Genomic DNA, 18,063 nt, shown 5'->3' with positions numbered 1-18,063 from the left:
GCCTGTCCCCAAGGTCACACAGTACATTGTTGGACTACAACTCTGGTTTCCAGAGTTGTAGTCCAACACTCAGGGCCCTTCCAGACAGGCCCTATATCCCAGGATCTGATCCCAGGTTTTCTGTTTCGCTTCCAGTATGAGTGATGGATTTCATTTGTTTTCCGGAGGCCAGAATGCAGTAATAAGTGCATGGCCATGTCTCCCACTGTGAGGAATTGTATTCTTGTGGTAATTCCTGCAGCTGAAGAGACTGTGCTATTTAAATGGAGGGATAAGTAGAAAGCAGTTATCACCCTTTCCAACTGTGTAAGAAGTTGGCAGAAGGACACAAGAGTCTAGAAGAAACTTAAAGTGCTTAGAACCAGGAAGGGTACGCAAGGCTACAACAATCAGATGAAGGATCCATCCTCCTCCTTCAATCAACATCCAAACAGACTTTGTTCACCCAATGCCATTGCTGGCTGTTATGGTGGGCTGGGGCGTTTACATTGTCTTACAGTAGAACTGTATAGCCTACTGAATATGGAGCACTTGTAACTGCAGTAAAGAAAGCCAGGTATTTTTACCACTTTCTTTCCAGGAATTTTCAACCCAATTCACATGATTCTGAAAGCTGACTAAAATATGGATTGCTGAAATGTGAATGAAGCAAAGCTTCAGTCACTATAAGAAAATGAATATGGGATTGGCAGGTAACTGTGTGGTTTTTCTAAAAAAAAAAATCAAAAGATCTCTCACATCTGCCTAGTGCTTAATGGCATGTCCCCATTTCTGCAGTTTGATATCTCACTTTGGGGAAATTCAGGTCACTTTTAATGTCTTGCGAATCTTTTTAATCCCTGCCTTACCCCCTCTGTTCTGATTTCAAGCTGTATTGCGGTTTTAGTTATTGCTTAAATCTTTGTGTTGAATGTAAGAACGGCTTCCAGGGTGGGATCAGTTAACAGAATCTGAAGCTAACCATATTGCGTGGCTGGGCCGCAGAATTCAGATACACAGAGCATGAAGGTGTGGGGTCATTCAGGAAACCGGTTTAATGGAAACAGGGGCCAACCTGCAATTTCATATCAGCCCACTGGGACTTGTGGTTCAAACTCTTGAGAGCCAACCGTCGGCTTCCTGTAGCTCTTGAATTAACTTCTTCAGTATACAAGAACATGTGCCATACATTCATCAGGGGAGCAGTTGAATTAAACTGTGCAAGCCTTGAGACTCAATAATATATCAACATGATTTTTAATGGCTGAAAAGAGTCCCTCTGAGGGATGTGGGTCTGCTCTTGGAATGGTTGATATTTTTATTTATTTGTGCTTGGTTTTATTTAAGCTAGAAAAACATAATTAACCAGACCCGGCTTTGACTGTTGTTTAAAGATTTGCATTCTCTTGCTTGAGATCACAGGAATGTCTTTTTAATATTAGTGAAAATAAAATAATTAGTGAACAATAGCTTCCAGCCATATAGGGACCATTCATGCCCTGCAGCTTCAGTGGCCTTTTTCAAAGAAAGGAAGGAAAAGAAAAGAAAATTTAGATGCTTTGCCATTCTTTTCAAATTAAATCACATGGAAAATGACTCAGTCCTGCTTTTTTCATTAATATGTCCCCGGCAATTGCGGCACAACCGAAACACCAACTGTGATTTCTCAAATGCGGGAATGATAGACAGGGCAAAGAGGGAATCCATAAGGGCAATTATGAATAATTGCCATGTAATTACAGAACAAAAGAATTTAAAGATCACATGTCAGGGTAGGATTTTCGGAGCGTTTGTGGCGGAGGGTAGAGGGTCACCTAGAACAGAGAGATCTAATTCCCGGCAAAAAGGCCACACACCATGTTCTACCTTCTCTTTCTGTTTATGACAACTGTCTCTCCTTACAGTATGTTGCTCTGACTTGGGAGCAAACTCACCAACACAAAGGTAATTACACACTGACTGCCTTTCTCAAACCTCCAGCTTACACAAATAGAAACCACATGCTGGAATGGGCAGAGATGTATTAAAAATAGCATTAATAAGCAGAAAATATGCACACTTCACCGGTGACTTATTTCTTGCTCCTAAATGCCTAAACATCAGATGGATTAAAAGGTATTAGGTAGGTTGCTGGAAGACAGGCCATAGTACCTGACATTCATGAAGAAAATTGTGGAGACAAGGTAGAATGCAACTCAAAACCTCTTGTTTTGGAAATGTAAGGCCGGGGTAATCGATCATGGGCTGAGCAGTGTGTGGCCCTCCAGATGTGCTGGAATATAATTCCTTTGGCTGTGCTGTTAGGAAATGCAGTCCAACATCTGGAGGGCTACACTTTGCCCAACCTGCTACAGATGTAATGGTTCATGAAAGGGATAGAATAAATGTTTAATCTTGGGGATCATTTTCTTTGTGTTTGGGAAAGTTGCTTTATCTAGACAACAGCTTTTAGATTTCCCTCTGTGATGGTACTCTCACATTTGTAGTCCCCCAAAAGAGACATTTCAAATTCAGTTGTATTTCATAATGATTTACTTCTTCAGCTGCTTAATTTAAAGTTTATCCTGGAATTAAAGTGATACCAAAAGGCAAATGAACAAGCAGGCTTTGTTTGCCAATTCAGGAAGAAATAATTGTAGCCGCTTCACACCAAGCCATACCCTAACCATAAAATACAATATGCAAATGTTCAGAGCTTTACACAACTCATGATTTCAAAAAAAAAAAGTTAAGTTATTTTTCTATGGGTAATGAGAGTTGAAATTTTATTACTTGTCTTATTACTCTTTGCCTCTAATTTCCACATGAAATTCCTGAGAAACATCTTAGGTGACACCATCTCAGAGAAAATACAGACCTTTAATTCTAACATTGTCATTGTCTTTTTTCTGTATAATGTTTGACATCTTTGCGTGATGAAGAAGCTAGTTAAACTTCAAAAGTTTGCATAATGTGTTTCAAAATGGCTCAATAAAAATATTGCTGCTTGTGGATTTTGCATCTTGTTGTATGTCAGTATTTAATGCTCACCTTGATGGCACCAGAGGAGGGCCATCTGCCTGCAATGCACTGTGCATTTTAAGCTTCAAATATAGTAAATATTCTAGTTTATATATCCAGCCATTTAATTCAGATAAAATTCCAGAATTCCCCTCCATCCCCATGGCTTAGGCATTCATGAAATATTCTTCAAATAAAGGACAAATTTCTTCTATTTTGCAAGATGAAATCAACCTGCTATGCTTCTCATGTGGGTAACATTTAGCAAAACATTTTCTTGCTAGCACATTCCTTATGAATGAAAGGTATTGTACAGGAACTTTAACTGATACACAGCAATAACATTCTTCCTGAATTGTACATTTCTTTGGCTTGGACCCAGCGCCGCAACTGTTACTCTAGTGGTTGTCTGATAAATATCTGCAAAGCGACCCATCTGAGCCAGACAGGTGGAATTGGGGCCTTCTCAAACAATGGGTGTCTTTGTTGCTGTGATGGAAACAGATAGCAATTGAGTAAACATTTAAGACAGACAACAAGCAAGCAGGTTCTCAAGGGGTAAGCCTTTATAAGGGCAGGAAGGTTAGCATCAACCGTGGTGTGAGTGGAAGTCAGAGGACGTGATTACAGTTCATGGGAACCAAAAGTGCAGGATGGGATACATTCAATTCAGTTTCCTTTGTAGGCTTAAAATAGAGCCATTGTAAATTATGTCAGTCTGTCTTAAACCATGAAAATAATTGTTAAGAAGGTCTCAGAATTCACAATGTGCATTGTTGTGTGGCTTTGATGTGCGAAGGGCAAAAGACTGTGATATAACACAAATGAGGCAAAAGTTAAGCTGATCAACTCTTCTTTCCTGGAGGAAGTTTTATCTGGATGCAACAGAATAAGTGTTCTCTTTGTTTCCTATGTTCAGGCTATGACAGTGCTATTCTGTACTTGCCCCATTAAGTTCAATGGGACTTACTCCCAGGCAAGTAGCTTCAGAATTACAGCCACACTGTGCTTACTTAGTATGACACTATCTATTTGGATGGTCAAAACGAAAAGAGGCTGGGGCTTATGCCCCTTTAGGAAAATATAAAAAGGAGGAATTCCAGCTTGTCATGAAAGCTAGACCTGTAATTATATCTTTTTTCTGTCAACTATTAAAGATGCTGGAACATTGTAGTTTTTGCATTTCTTTGCTATCCTAATGTGCATGGAATAGATACTGAATTACTATATATATATATATATATATATATATATATATATGCGCGGAAAAGACAATAAGGGAATGGTGAAACCTCAAACATATTAAGTATATTCATTGGCTAAAGAATACCAACTAATTATTGGGAGAAAATGGAAAAAAAGGGGATGGACTGGAATTGTTAGAATCTTTGCAGTATTTTGTTGTAGGTCCAAACTTAACTCTAATTTTAAGTCAACTCTCAAGTATCAATGTTAGTAAGGCATGCTACCTAGCATTCGCTATACACTATACAGACTACTACAGCACATAATTTAAATTTGTTGTAGAGGGTGCTTGAAGCTATGCTTGCAAGGATAGCAAAGGTATGTACTAAGTATGCTAATAGTTCTGAGGTTGGTTAGGGTTCATGTAAGGTGATCATGTTATCTATACATGCAGGAATGTTTATTGGATCAGTGTAGTGTGTTCTTCAGCTATGCCTGGTTAAATGCCTCTAGAGGCCATTACATTATAAAGCACTAATTACGAGCAAGAGGTCCATGCTACTTGTGAAAGGGAAACATCTAATGCCCACCATTCTTCTTCTTTAAGAATGATAGTTTATAGATTGCAGAAATTTTCTGATAATTCTCAAGAACATAAAAACTTTTGCACCCACATTAATGTGCATGCACATTAATTGTTTTTGTATCTTGGTTAATGCATATAAATGCTCAGGGCTCTTGAAATATTGTGAAAAAAGAACTTATGTTTGTTTTATGGAAGTGATATATGAGGTCTTCTGCCTCTCGTTCTATTTGTGTGAGAAGATTCCACATTTTGGAATATGGGACTGTTTTTTATGTGATATCTATGTTTTTATTTATCCTGTTAAAGTTTATATATGTTTACTCAGAACTTCAAATGAGTCCCACTATGTTTAGTGGGACTTATTCTTAGGTAAGTATATAGGGTTGTGGTCATAATAACAGTCCAGAAGTATATTCTCTTGAACTTTGTGGATTTTAAATATGATTGAATAGATTTATGATTGAGCTCTGAGTGAGTTAGCTCAAAGTATAAGTAATATATTAGATCATTAGGTTAAAGCACAGGGGTGGGATTAAATGTGATGGAGGAGGGGGAAGAGAAAGATTACCATAAATCCTGAGATTTGTTATTGTTGTTGTTTACACACAGGTGAGGTCTGCCATAAATCCTATACTCAATTTTCAAACCTTTGCCGTCATAAGCGTATGCATGCTGATTGCAGAACCCAAATCAAGTGCAAAGACTGTGGACAAATGTTCAGCACTACGTCTTCCTTAAATAAACACAGGAGATTTTGTGAGGGCAAGAACCATTTTGCGGCAGGAGGATTTTTTGGCCAAGGCATATCACTTCCTGGAACCCCAGCTATGGATAAATCTTCCATGGTTAATATGAATCATGCAAATCCGGGCCTTGCTGACTATTTTGGTGCCAATAGGCATCCTGCTGGTCTTACCTTTCCAACAGCTCCTGGATTTTCTTTTAGCTTCCCTGGCTTGTTTCCTTCAGGGTTATACCACAGGCCACCTTTGATACCTGCTAGTTCTCCTGTTAAAGGACTTCCAAGCACAGACCAAACAACCAAAAGTCAAAGTCCCCTCATGACACATCCTCAGACACTGCCAGCTACCCAGGACATTTTGAAGGCACTAAATAAGCACCCACCTAACCTAAGTGAAAATAAGCCAGTGGAGCTTCAACCAGAGAGGTCCTCCGAAGAGAGGCCACATGAAAAGATCAGTGACCACTCAGAGAGTAGTGACCTTGATGATGTCAGTACCCCCAGTGGGAGTGACCTGGAGACCACTTCTGGCTCTGATCTGGAAAGTGACATTGAAAGTGATAAAGAAAAATGTAAAGAAAATGGTAAAATGTTCAAAGACAAAGTAAACTCTCTTCAGAATTTGGCTTCCGTAAATAATAAGAAAGAATACAGCAATCATTCCATCTTCTCACCATCTTTAGAGGAACAAACTGCGGTGTCAGGAGCTGTGAATGATTCTATAAAGGCCATTGCCTCTATTGCTGAGAAATACTTTGGTTCGACAGGACTTGTGGGGCTACAGGACAAAAAAGTTGGAGCCTTACCTTACCCTTCCATGTTTCCCCTCCCATTTTTTCCAGCATTCTCTCAGTCAATGTACCCATTTCCTGATAGAGACTTGAGACCGTTACCCTTGAAAATGGAACCCCAATCGCCAGGAGAAGTAAAGAAGATCTTAAAGGGAAACTCCGAGTCTCCCTTTGATCTTACCACTAAACGTAAGGAGGAGAAACCACTTACTCCTATAACCTCAAAACCAGCAACACCATCAATGACCAACCAGGACCAGCCTCTAGATTTGAGTATGGGCAGCAGAAGTCGAGCTAGTGGTACAAAACAGACTGAGCCTCGGAAAAACCACATCTTTGGGGGAAAGAAAGGAGAACTCAACCCTGAATCAAGAAAATCATCAGACATCTCTTTACAACACGCCAGGCCAACACCCTTCTTTATGGATCCTATTTACAGGTAATATGCATGTAATAAAATGTAGCTATCTGAAATCTCATTCACGTGTACAGATGAACCAAATCATGTATGTATCATGATCTGTCATTATTGTAATAAAATTACAAAAAACCCATTTGAAGTTAGAAATTAATGTAGATTAGGTTTAAAGAATGTGTATAGCCTTTTGTATTCTTAATGCAACTTAATTTATCAGTTTTGAAGCAATTTCCCTTCAGAAAGGGAAATTCTGTATTTTAAAAATGGGCAGTCAAATTCGGCTTTTGTTTGCAAACTAGGAACGGCGATCTCCACTGCAATCGAAGGTGTTTCACCCAAGAACTCAAAACACGTTGTACCATAGCAACACAACGTGGAACTCAAGGGTAAAATTCTGCCTTTATTTACAAATGAGTAATCGTCTGATTTGTTTTAAGTCATTGGAAGGTACTCCTGCCTTCCTGCATGATAAATCAAATGACAGTAATCAGATATGTAATTGAGTGTGTTCCAATTCCAAAGGGATATAAAAGACAATTCCAGAGTTACCAGAATTTTGGTAACATTATAGGTGGATTTCTCACCGTTTTGCCTTTCAAAACTATAGTTGATAGTTGTCTTCATTTAGAATATTCTAACTTCTAAATATTTTGATGGGGAGGGATATAGCTACATGAGCTATTTTACCCCTGTGAATATATCTAAGGACATGTCAGAATTAGTTGGTGCAACCAAAATAATTTAAATTGACTTCCCTGAGCAATTAGAAGGTGTTTATTTCCTTTGGATTGCACTGAAAAATTACTGTGTTTGCCATAATGCTCCTCATGATGTCTGGTTAGAAAGGGCAAGGGACTTTTTAATACTCCAAACAGCAAGTTTTTAATACTTCAGACAGCAAGTTCTATGAGTAAAAAATCTAACCCCAGCTATAAGCAATGGTCCCCATGGAATAGATGCATTCTGTTCAGTCAAATGGAGATTGAAAATACTTTTCTACAATTGAGAAGTCTTGCTTTTCTTTGTGTACCTATAGGTTACATAGGACCTAAGAGATAAATAAGTATGAAGCAAAACAAAAAACTAACTGGTACACGATATTCAACAGAAGTAGCCTAAAATGTTAATTCCAAAATAATTCATCAATATACAGTGACAAAAAGAGAGGAACACAGAATTCTGCCATTGTTAACCTGCTTCCAGCCGGCATTTCTTGGACAGCAATTTTGCATTATGTTTGTATTAGGTTTCATTGGAGTATTCAGTAACTCTGCTTATGCTGGACTCTTATTTGGGTGCAGTAGTAAAATGAGCACCCTTTCTTTGTTTCTGTCTTTCTTTCTTCTATCTGATTTTGAGGATCACTGTCCCAAGTGTGTTTTTTTTAAAAAAACCTTTATTTTAAATTATATACTTTATAAAACAAATACTGGAAGGGAGAACAAAAGTTTGTGAGGGGAACATGAACACTATAAAGCAAGACATATGGAATGATGTCAGCTTGTTGTTCTCAAACCTGTGAATCAAATTAAAACATTCAGCAAGGAGATTCAGATCTAAATTCAAATTACCATCTCTATGAACATTCCTTAGATCTATAAACTAGTGCCATACAACATAAACCTTGACTACTGGTGAGTTTGCTGTTTCAGTTACATGGAACAATTTAACTAATCAAAAGCTTCTAAGCGTAAAATGAGAAGTCCTCTTATTCTGTAAACAATTAGCCAAATACTGACATGATCTAACCCACAAAGATGTTTGTGATTAATTACCAAAAGCTCAGAATTGTCTTGGGAATTTTGTGGGATGGTTGTGGTGGATTATAAATCTGGAAACAGGTTGTTTTAGATTCATAATGAGGAATATTGGTGCAGACATATTAAGATGTTCACTTTGATCAAGAGTAGAAAAATAACAATAAGAGCAATAGTAATAAACTCATGAGTACTGCAACAACAGGAGCTGAATTGCACCCCCCCCCCCCGCCCTCCCCAAATATGGCTCCTTTAGTACTAGTGGCTGACTTTCATTTAAAATGTTCAGATTGAAATGTATAAATTTAATAATATTTGCTGACATCTTGCTAGTGAATTATAATAGCAAATGTCTGTGTTAACACCATTGCAATTTACTTCTTGTGGCCATTTCGTAGGTCAGGATTCTATTTTGAGCACAAGACAACTAAAATCCCTCCCTTTCTCGGAGCAGTGCAGACCATTCTCCCCACAACACAGCCATTTCCATGTTGCTTGAATGCAAGGTGATGAAAAGGAATGCACCCAGCTCTTTTTCTGTAGCTGGACATGCTTCAAAGATGTCACCTGCAAAGACATCACAAGAACTCCTGGAGTTGTCTGTAGATGGTTATCACAGAACATGCAGCTATAGGAAAATATTCAATGAATCCCTGTTCACACCCTGCTCTCTGACAATAGGGAAGCAAGCGGCACTGCTTACAGTGTGAGTTTGCAGGAGCTATCATTGGGAGACACACTTATGGAGAGATATCCATGTTGTGTGATACACATACATCTCTTGATGTGTTATCTCAGCCATTGTTATGCTGTTAGTTAAATGTGCATTTTCTATTATGCATAAACAGGATTTTTTCCAGTTTAAATTGTATAATTATAGTATAAAAGATGTTCATCAGTTACAGTAGTACTCATGAGTATAGTACAGATTGTGGATCTCTTATCTAAAATTCCAAAATCCAAAATACTCCAAAATCCAAAACTGGTGGCTGAGAAATTGTTACCTTTGCTCTATGATGATTCAGTACATTCAAACTTTGTATCATGCAAAATATTATTACAAATGTTGTATAAAAGTATGCGTATAAAGTATATATGTGGAACATACATGAATTGCATGTTTAGATTTGGAGCCATGTCTTAGTTTTCTCATTATGTATGTATATGCAAATATAATTATTCCAAAATCTGAAAGACTCCAAAATCCAAAGTTCTTCTGGTACCAAGTAGTTTGAGTAAGGGATATTCAACCGGTACCTCATATCTGTGAGAGTTCTGCAGCTCCTTGTTTTTTTTTTATCATTATCAGAAAAAAAGGGTGCTGTTACTTTCAAATACAAGTTACCAAATTGTTACACATTTGTGCAATTGACCCATCACAAGAAAATTCTCATTTTAACATTTACAGAGTGGAGAAAAGAAAGTTGTCTGACCCACTCGAAGCTTTGAAGGAAAAATACTTGAGACCATCTCCAGGATTCTTGTTCCACCCACAAGTGAGTATTTTTGTAATCAACATGTTGAGATCATAAACAAACAAGTTTGGTTCATAGAAGCAGATGCAGAAGAACAGCTGGAGTCTTAGTCATTATCGGATTTCCTAAAATGTAGCATTTTAGTGAGTTGGGAGGAAATACCTGCATAGTGTTGTTTTAATCTTCACAAGGATCCACACAAGGATTTTCTGTAGTAAAATCGTATATTAGTGCCTGACTGATTCACCATGTTTCTATTTTTCAACTTTTGAAGATATGCTAACAGTGAACCATTTTTCTGTATTTGTGAAACATAAATGAAATGAACCCTGACCCTAACCACATTTCACATCTGTTAAGGGAAGGGGTACAACGGTGTACTGTTATTCAGACCATTGAGCTATTTGTTTTCTGTACCACAGGAATAAGTTGGTCTACTTTGAAACTGCATAACAATTATTATCTTATGATTTCTCAGTACACTAGTCTTTTACTCCCAGCATACATTTTGCTATTTGTCTTGTATCAATGTGGCTTTTTCTGAAATGTGTTAGCCTAGTACGATGAAACTTTCTCATTCCTACTATTATCTATCATTAAAAAGCCTTGAACCTTCTAATTCCTGCTATTATATCTCATTTAATATACTGTGGACAAACACTAATTTGATCATTATCATGTAACAGTTACCATGCCTATGAAAAAGGGCATGCATGGAACCTTCACAAAATGGTGGATTCAGTCTATATGATAAAGATAGCTTTACATGATAACAAAAGAGTGTGGAATCTTACAATACGCTGCAAATATAGTATGTTACTATGGCAAATATAGTATGTTACTGTGATAAAAGTGAGCAGTAGGGTTCTAGATTTAAATGTTCTTCTACATCATTGTGGTTACAATGATAATGACATTGTAAGAGTAGTAGACTGGGAAAAACCTATGCCATACTATTCTTTTTAGTCGGGGAGATTGAAGCAATAGCAGTTGGGCTGTATTTTGTTATTTTGCATGAGCCACTTTGAATATCCTGTATTGAAGGGAAGGCAGAAATCAAATAAATATTACTGATTTCTCCAATCTCCAATTTCTGCTACTACATTTGAAGTGATATACTACAGGAACCAATATGGTTGCAGCCTTCCGGTAGCCCTTTGAAAGGATCTAGTGAGCGGTTAAGGGAAGTTGGTCAACTTATGGGCTCAGAAGCATAAATTGTTATATGTAGGTGTGATTCTGCTTCTCTCTTTTTCTGAGTGTGAACTATCATACAAATCTATAATACAATGTAGTCATGCATATATACACATTAATTTTCATGGGATGAAAAATAACCTAGGCATGTGATAATAGCAGTTGTCAGAGAAGTGGAGAAATCTCCTTTATGACCTGTCTGCCTTTGGACCTCTGTGTCTCCTTTCAATATCTTCCCAGTAAACCTTTTCCTTAGGGCAGAGGTGGTCAGGATATAGACCTTGGGTAGCATATGGACTCCCCAGGGCACTTAGGGGTCAAATTAATGATGAAAACAAAGCTTAAAGACAGTGGCTGGAATCTTTATTGGTTCATTCCAATTAGAATAGACAAATTGTTGAGTGGTGAATAGATGCATAGGCCAATCTTGTGAATCCAATGGGTCTGATTTGGTTAAGAGTAACAATGGGATTTAGGTAGTTTCTGTCTCCCTCACTGCAGGAATGGAACTGAATTTTCACACATGTATATATCTAGTTATGTCATTGTGCTAGAGAGGAAGGCCTGTTGAATTAATAGTTGCATATTCTCAGATGTAGCACAGGTATATAATAAAGTATACGTTGGTTGTGCAACTGAGGCTGAGATCTTCTATTATGCTTATAAGCATTCCATGTATTGAGTTGAGGATATCGTCTCACCATTTGGATTGAAGTGATAACCACAGATCATGTGCCACCAGAAAACTGTTTTTGCTTTGCAAATAAGAACTTGATGCAGTGTTAATGTCTTAGGTTTTTAAAAAATGTTACTTTATTTTTCTTAGTTTTTTAAAAAAAAGTTACTTTATTTTATAGGTGCAAATACAGATCATCTTGATATTAATGTTGGTAAACCAGCAGATTTTAATTTTGTTTTTCGAAATAGTAATTTTGGAATGCAAAATTTACAATAGATAACAACTACATTTAGATACGGTAGGAATTTAAGCCATCACATTTTCTAACCCTTGCTTGTAGAAATAAATAAATAAATAAATAAATAAATAAATAAATAAATAAATAAATAGTGAGTTGGTTTGTGGAATATGCTTCCCTTCCTCCCACTATCTTCTCTTCCTTGGATTAAATTTCCTTTTCATTCCTTACATTTCAGCACTGATATTAATAATCATTAATGTAGAATCATAGAGTCATAGAATCAGAGAATCATAGGGTTGGAAGAGACCACATGGGTCATTTAGTCCAGTCCTCTGCCATGCAGGAAAAACATAATCAAAGTACCCCTGACATATGTAGATAATTATATGTGCTAGCTCTGGGTCTCCAAATAGAAATAATCCACTGCCAAAAGGGTAAACATGTTAGTCTCTTGTAGCAAAGCAGCAAAGAGTTGTAGCACCTTTTAAAAGACAAACAAATCTATTGTGGCATGAAATATAAATTAATTGCAATAAAGGATCCAAATGCAGGAATAATGTGTTGTTTTTGTTTCAATTTTGCTCCCAGTTCCAATTGCCTGATCAAAGAACTTGGGTAAGTTTTTATTTATATTTTCAATTTAAACACTGTAAAAGAAATGGCATACAAAGGAACATGACATGAACAGTACTCTGTTTCACTGCAACATGACAACTCTTTGCGCATTAATTATTTTAGCTCACCTAAATCACAGTTGTGTCTCCCCCCCCCCCCCCCCCCATCAAATGCTGTAGTCTTTCATCCAGTACAGATTCTAATGAATCAGAATCTTCTGCAAAGGACTGTACATGCAACCCTTTCTAGGAATGTTATGAAGCTTTCTAGAGGCAGAGAGGTGTTATATTGGAAAGCTAGCCAAAACACAAGGCGTAGAGGACCTTTAATGGCATGCAGAAAACATTTGCCTGCATTTAGATAAGAACTAAAAAAGTTCAGCTGTTGACACGTCTGTAGTATAGGTTTCTTACACCATCCAACAAATCTCTTTGATGGGAAACATCGTATCAGGGAGGATTTCAAACAACGCACCGCATGCATTTAAAGATCTCCCTGGTGTGGGGGAATTCTGTGTTGGCATGCATATTGTTTTCTTTATACTATACTCTAAATGGGTGAATGGTGGGTTTGTATAGCTGCCAGTTATATAGATGATGGAGCATGGCTGGCAACAAGTGGAAAGAAGGGGCCATGACCCCACTTTGAAAGTGTGAGGGAGTTGTCTGGATCTTAGGGAGGTAGAAATCTTTCAGTCTGTACTTTATTCAGTTTTTCCAATTCCCACATACATTTCCTCTATTCTTCTTAAATATTAAGTTCTGAAGTGTTTGCTCCCTGCATCAAAATTCTTGCAACTCCATTTTATTTATTTACTTACTTACAGTATTTACACCCCGCCCTTCTCAACCCTGAAGGGGACTCAGAGTGGCTTTACAAAAGGCAACAATTTATATACTTTGTTCCTAACTTAAACATTTATTTGCTTAGTTTACTGAAGAGTAGTAACTTTTTGTTACCAAGGCATGATTCTATGGATTTTTCTGAATATTGCACATGTTAGCTGTTTACTTTGTAAAATATGTGCATTGTTTTGTGTGCACTTGTCAACCAGGATGAATTCTTGAAGTGAGGTGGACATTTTCTCACAACGACATTAGTGTCAAATTTGAGTCCAGATAGTAAAAATAGATGGATAGGATATGGGCAATAGGAAAATAAGTAGTGGAAAGAGTTTTACTTCTCTGTGAATATTTTTTAAAAATCCCCTTCATTATTGAGACATATCTGTTCTGAAAACACATATTGTTATTACAATATACTCCAGCTTGCAGGTTTTCACTGCCACACCTTGTTTTTGACAGCTACCCATATATTTTCATATCTCGTGCTCAACTTACATGTAATGTCAGTTTCTGAGAATGTTGGTATTTTACATATAATGCAATGCTATTAAAATTAGGTTGAAGGCTATCAACACTGAAATCTTTTTGTTCATTAATGCAAATGTAGATATTTGTTCCACATTGCCTGCATGCAATCACTTCAAAGTTTAAAAGCAGCTTGCAATATTTTAACTTTATTTTCCCCTCTTGCCTAATTCCTTTGTAACTGGCAGATAGGGAGAAAAAGAATCATGAAAACAACCTCCTAACCAAAGTTCCTCTTTTCTGCTTCCCTTCTCTTTACATCCACATTAACAAGCGCATGCTTACAAATGTATATGATTCTTTTTGTAAGTCCCAAATAAAGATGCAACGTAACATAACTGGGTGTTAAATTTATTGGACCAAGAATTATCAGATGCTGATTCATCCTTTAAACAAAAATCTTAAACACACTATTATTAAAAATGGAAGACATATATAAAGGTAAGGGATATCGTGATGCAAGCATGCATTAGCTTTATTTATATAATGTTCTGGTCAGAGAATGTAAAGCATTACCTACTAGACCATTTCAAGCTATCAGGTTAATATTATTTACTTTTAGTAGGTCATTTACCCTATATTTCTGCTGGTGTTTTTCTACTCCTATCTAATAAATTCTAACCATGAATGCCCAAGGCTTGTTGATGATGATATCTGACCCATCTGAGATGCTTGTAAATCCCCTTCTGCTCTAATATCCACACTAGATCACTCTCAATTTTGTGTCTGGGCAGGGGAAAATTGGGGCTATATATAGGATTGTGGCCCACAGCAGAAAGTCCTCTTCCAGACATAAAGGCAATAGATTCAAGCCATTTCCTTTAGTAAACGTCAATGGATGCTACGAAATCAAGTTTTATGCAAATAAAAATTATTATTCTGTATGTTATATAATATGTTATACATTTTTTAAAATCAATTTAACCATATTAGGAGCAGATGCAGGTGAAACGTCAGGAGAGAACGCCTCTAGAACAGTGGTTCTCAACCTTCTTAATGCCGTGACCCCTTAATACAGTTTCTCATGTTGTGATGACCCCCAACCATAAAATTATTTTACTTGCTACTTCATAACTGTAATTTTGTTACTGTTATGACTCATCATGTAAATATCTGATATGCATGATGCACTTTCATTCACTGGACCCAAATTTTGCACAAATACCCAATACGCCCAAAAATTGAATACTGGTGGGATTGGGGAGGGGGGTTGATTTTGTCATTTGAGAGTTGTAGTTACTGGGATTTATAGTTAACCTATAATCAAAGAGCATTCTAAACTCCACCAACAATGGAATTGAACCTAACTTGGCACACAGAATGCCCATGTCCAACAGTAAATACTGGATGGGTTTGGTGGGCCTTAACCTTGAGTTTTGGAGTTATAGTTCACCTACATAGAGAGAGTACTATGGACTCAAACAATGATGGCTCGGAACCAAACTTGGCACAAATACTCAATATGCCCACATGTGAATACTGGTGGAGTTTGAGGGTTATAGACCTTGACATTTGGGAGTTGCTGGGATTTATAGTTCACCTACAATCAAAGAGCATTCTGAGCCCCACCAGCGATAGAATTTTGTCAAATTTTCCACAAAGAGCTCCCATGACTGACAGAAAATTCTCTGTTTTCTGATGGTCTTTGGAGACCCCTCTGACACCCCCTCGTGACCCCCCAGGGGTCCCGACCCCCAGGTTGAGAAACGCTGCTCTAGAACATGACTATATAGCCTGAAAAAACCTACAACAACCCAGTGATTCCATCCATGAAAGCCTTTGACAATACATTCTTCGTGTGTGTGTGTGTGAGAGAGAGAATTGGCAAATGCAGAGGGAATATGGCACCACCATTTAAACTGCTCTGCTATTATTTGATATCCCAAGTCTTTCCTTATGTCTTCAGCTGGCTCTAAGCGTGGTATTGTCCCCAATCAGGAACATAAGAATTGTAATGGAAGATCCGATTAATTGCCCCTTAATCCAGTATTTTTCAACAGTGGCCAGACACGTGGAAATGACTTCTCAGTTTCTGATAATTCAGAACTAAACTCCTTCTAAATATAGACTTCCATGCTTATCTCTTGTACCTTAGGTCTGTGGGTTTGTCTAATCCTTTTGAAAAGCTACCTATGATATTGGGTAACTACACCTTGACCAGTGAATTCCATTGTAATTGGGGGATTTTTATTTCCTTTTTTTAAAAAAACAATTGTTTCAAAGTCATATAAGATGTTCCTTCCTCTTGTTTGTTCTGTTTGAGAGCAGTCCCCCCCCCCCCAAAGACAATTCATGCTTCATCACAATAGTCATAGATTTATTGTATGAGTACAAATGTTCATGAGAAAGGTTTGCAGTTTCTGTAATTTAAGGAGAGAGAAAAATCTCAAATAGAAGGGAATTCTTGGAGTGGATGCACTTCTACTAATGAGTTTGACTACATAGAGTATACCGTCCAGCTCTTGGGCTGCTCACATTTTTCAGGTTATTTTGTGATATTTGGTCCCTCCAGACTCTCTGGATAACACTTTTTTTTGGTCAGTATGTGCATGAATGGCTGCTCCTGAAAACCCCCAGACGAACTCAACTTTTAAATCTACTTCAGTCCCTTTCAACGGTTTAATAAAATAATAGTAATAGTAATGATTTCAAATCCAGACATGGTTTTATAGTTGTTTACGGTCTTGTTCTTACATTTTTGACCATGTCAGTGGTCACAGAAAAGTGGTTCATAGCCCTGACACTGTTTTTGTCCTTATGCCATATGGCGACAATGCAATATCGCATAGGCTTAGCCCCTATGCCATGATTAGAATTGTGGGTTTGCTCAATGGATAATAGTGTGATTCCATAATAATGCCTTGGGTTTTTTTAAAAAAAGAGGGCTTAATCTGTGCCACTGTTCAGTAGGGTTGTAAGTCCTTTACCCTCTTTTTGAGACCAACACTGTGTTCTGGAACCTGTTCTCTAATACAGGAGTCTCAGAGATGGACAAATAAAGCAAGTAAGATTGTGATTCTTTTGCCAGTGAGCTATTGTTAGCAAATTCTTCATGTTTCAAGTTATCAGATAGGTGCTTTTCTTCTGAAAATTGGATACATGTAATAGGTATGAGCTATGAGTCAGGAATTCTCTGGTTCACATCCCACATAAGCCATAACCTGATTTAGGGAACCATAATCTCTCTCTGCTATAACTGCCAGCTGAATATGGGACTAATATGGGACTGGCTCACTTGAAATAATTGGTAAAAGGTACTTTGAATTATGAAAATATGCCATATAAATGCTTAATAGTGGCAGTGGTGTTCTAGATTAGGGAAGAGATTTCTAGGCAGACAACTTGGCCTTGTGTTTTTAGGAACTTAGTAATGAAACATTCTCACTATGAATGGCCTCTGTTTTTGCTTCTATTGTTACAGCTATGACAATCTTGTAAGGGTTTCCTTCCCCTTCAACTGCTGATATGTCTTCTTGGTCTCAGTTCTGACTCAGCAACCTTTCTTTGGTTTTCTTTGTCTGGGAACATCTGTTCAGATGAGGAAACAATGACCTTTTGCCTCATCTGGGGCAAATGGCTACCCTAGCAGGCATTAAGAAGATTAAAGGAAGACCGTCCTAATAGTTTTCATGCTGCTCCAGTAGTTCTCAACAGCGAGTGAATATAAATAGTAAGAAAGACAATATATGACAGCAAGGGCAAGCAATCTCTCATTTTCTTCATTTTATCTCCAGTTGATTCCAAGTCTGACTGATTTTTAGCAGATCCTAGAGAAATTGTTTTCTGGAGAATTGTGAGATTTGGGGGGTTATTATCTAAAATGTATGTTTTTCAATCTTTATTCAAAAGTAAAGGAGACAGTAACTTTAACTGAGCTATTTAGGAAAAGGAGGTGGCAGTGCCACTAAAAATAGGTCCTCCATGTGGTCTTCAACCCCAGGTACAACATAGTCTGTGTTTACATTATGATACCATAGATTCCTCCACTCACTACTGCCAATACAATAAATTATGTGGAGTAAGGAGAA

At 37.4% G+C, this 18,063-nt stretch overlaps 1 protein-coding gene across 13 annotated transcripts in view; it reads left to right on the top strand.

Moving 5' to 3' along the window:
* The window catches only part of MECOM (MDS1 and EVI1 complex locus), a 558,130-nt gene that overhangs the window by 517,928 nt on the left and 22,139 nt on the right, over positions 1 to 18,063 (top strand). For 6 of the 13 annotated variants that reach the window (XM_060767550.2, XM_060767549.2, XM_060767556.2 and 3 more), the window contains 4 exons: positions 5,360 to 6,722; positions 7,001 to 7,087; positions 9,867 to 9,954; positions 12,639 to 12,665. In XM_060767550.2, the coding sequence (XP_060623533.1) occupies positions 5,360 to 6,722; positions 7,001 to 7,087; positions 9,867 to 9,954; positions 12,639 to 12,665 (1,565 nt within the window). The remainder of the gene's footprint in view (positions 1 to 5,359; positions 6,723 to 7,000; positions 7,088 to 9,866; positions 9,955 to 12,638; positions 12,666 to 18,063) is intronic. The other 7 variants (XM_060767553.2, XM_060767552.2, XM_060767555.2 and 4 more) reach the window with 5 other exon arrangements.

Source organism: Anolis sagrei, chromosome 3, assembly GCF_037176765.1.
Source record: "Anolis sagrei isolate rAnoSag1 chromosome 3, rAnoSag1.mat, whole genome shotgun sequence".
NCBI classification, from domain to species: Eukaryota; Metazoa; Chordata; class Lepidosauria; order Squamata; family Dactyloidae; genus Anolis; species Anolis sagrei.
This window is presented reverse-complemented; position numbering and strand designations above follow the sequence as displayed.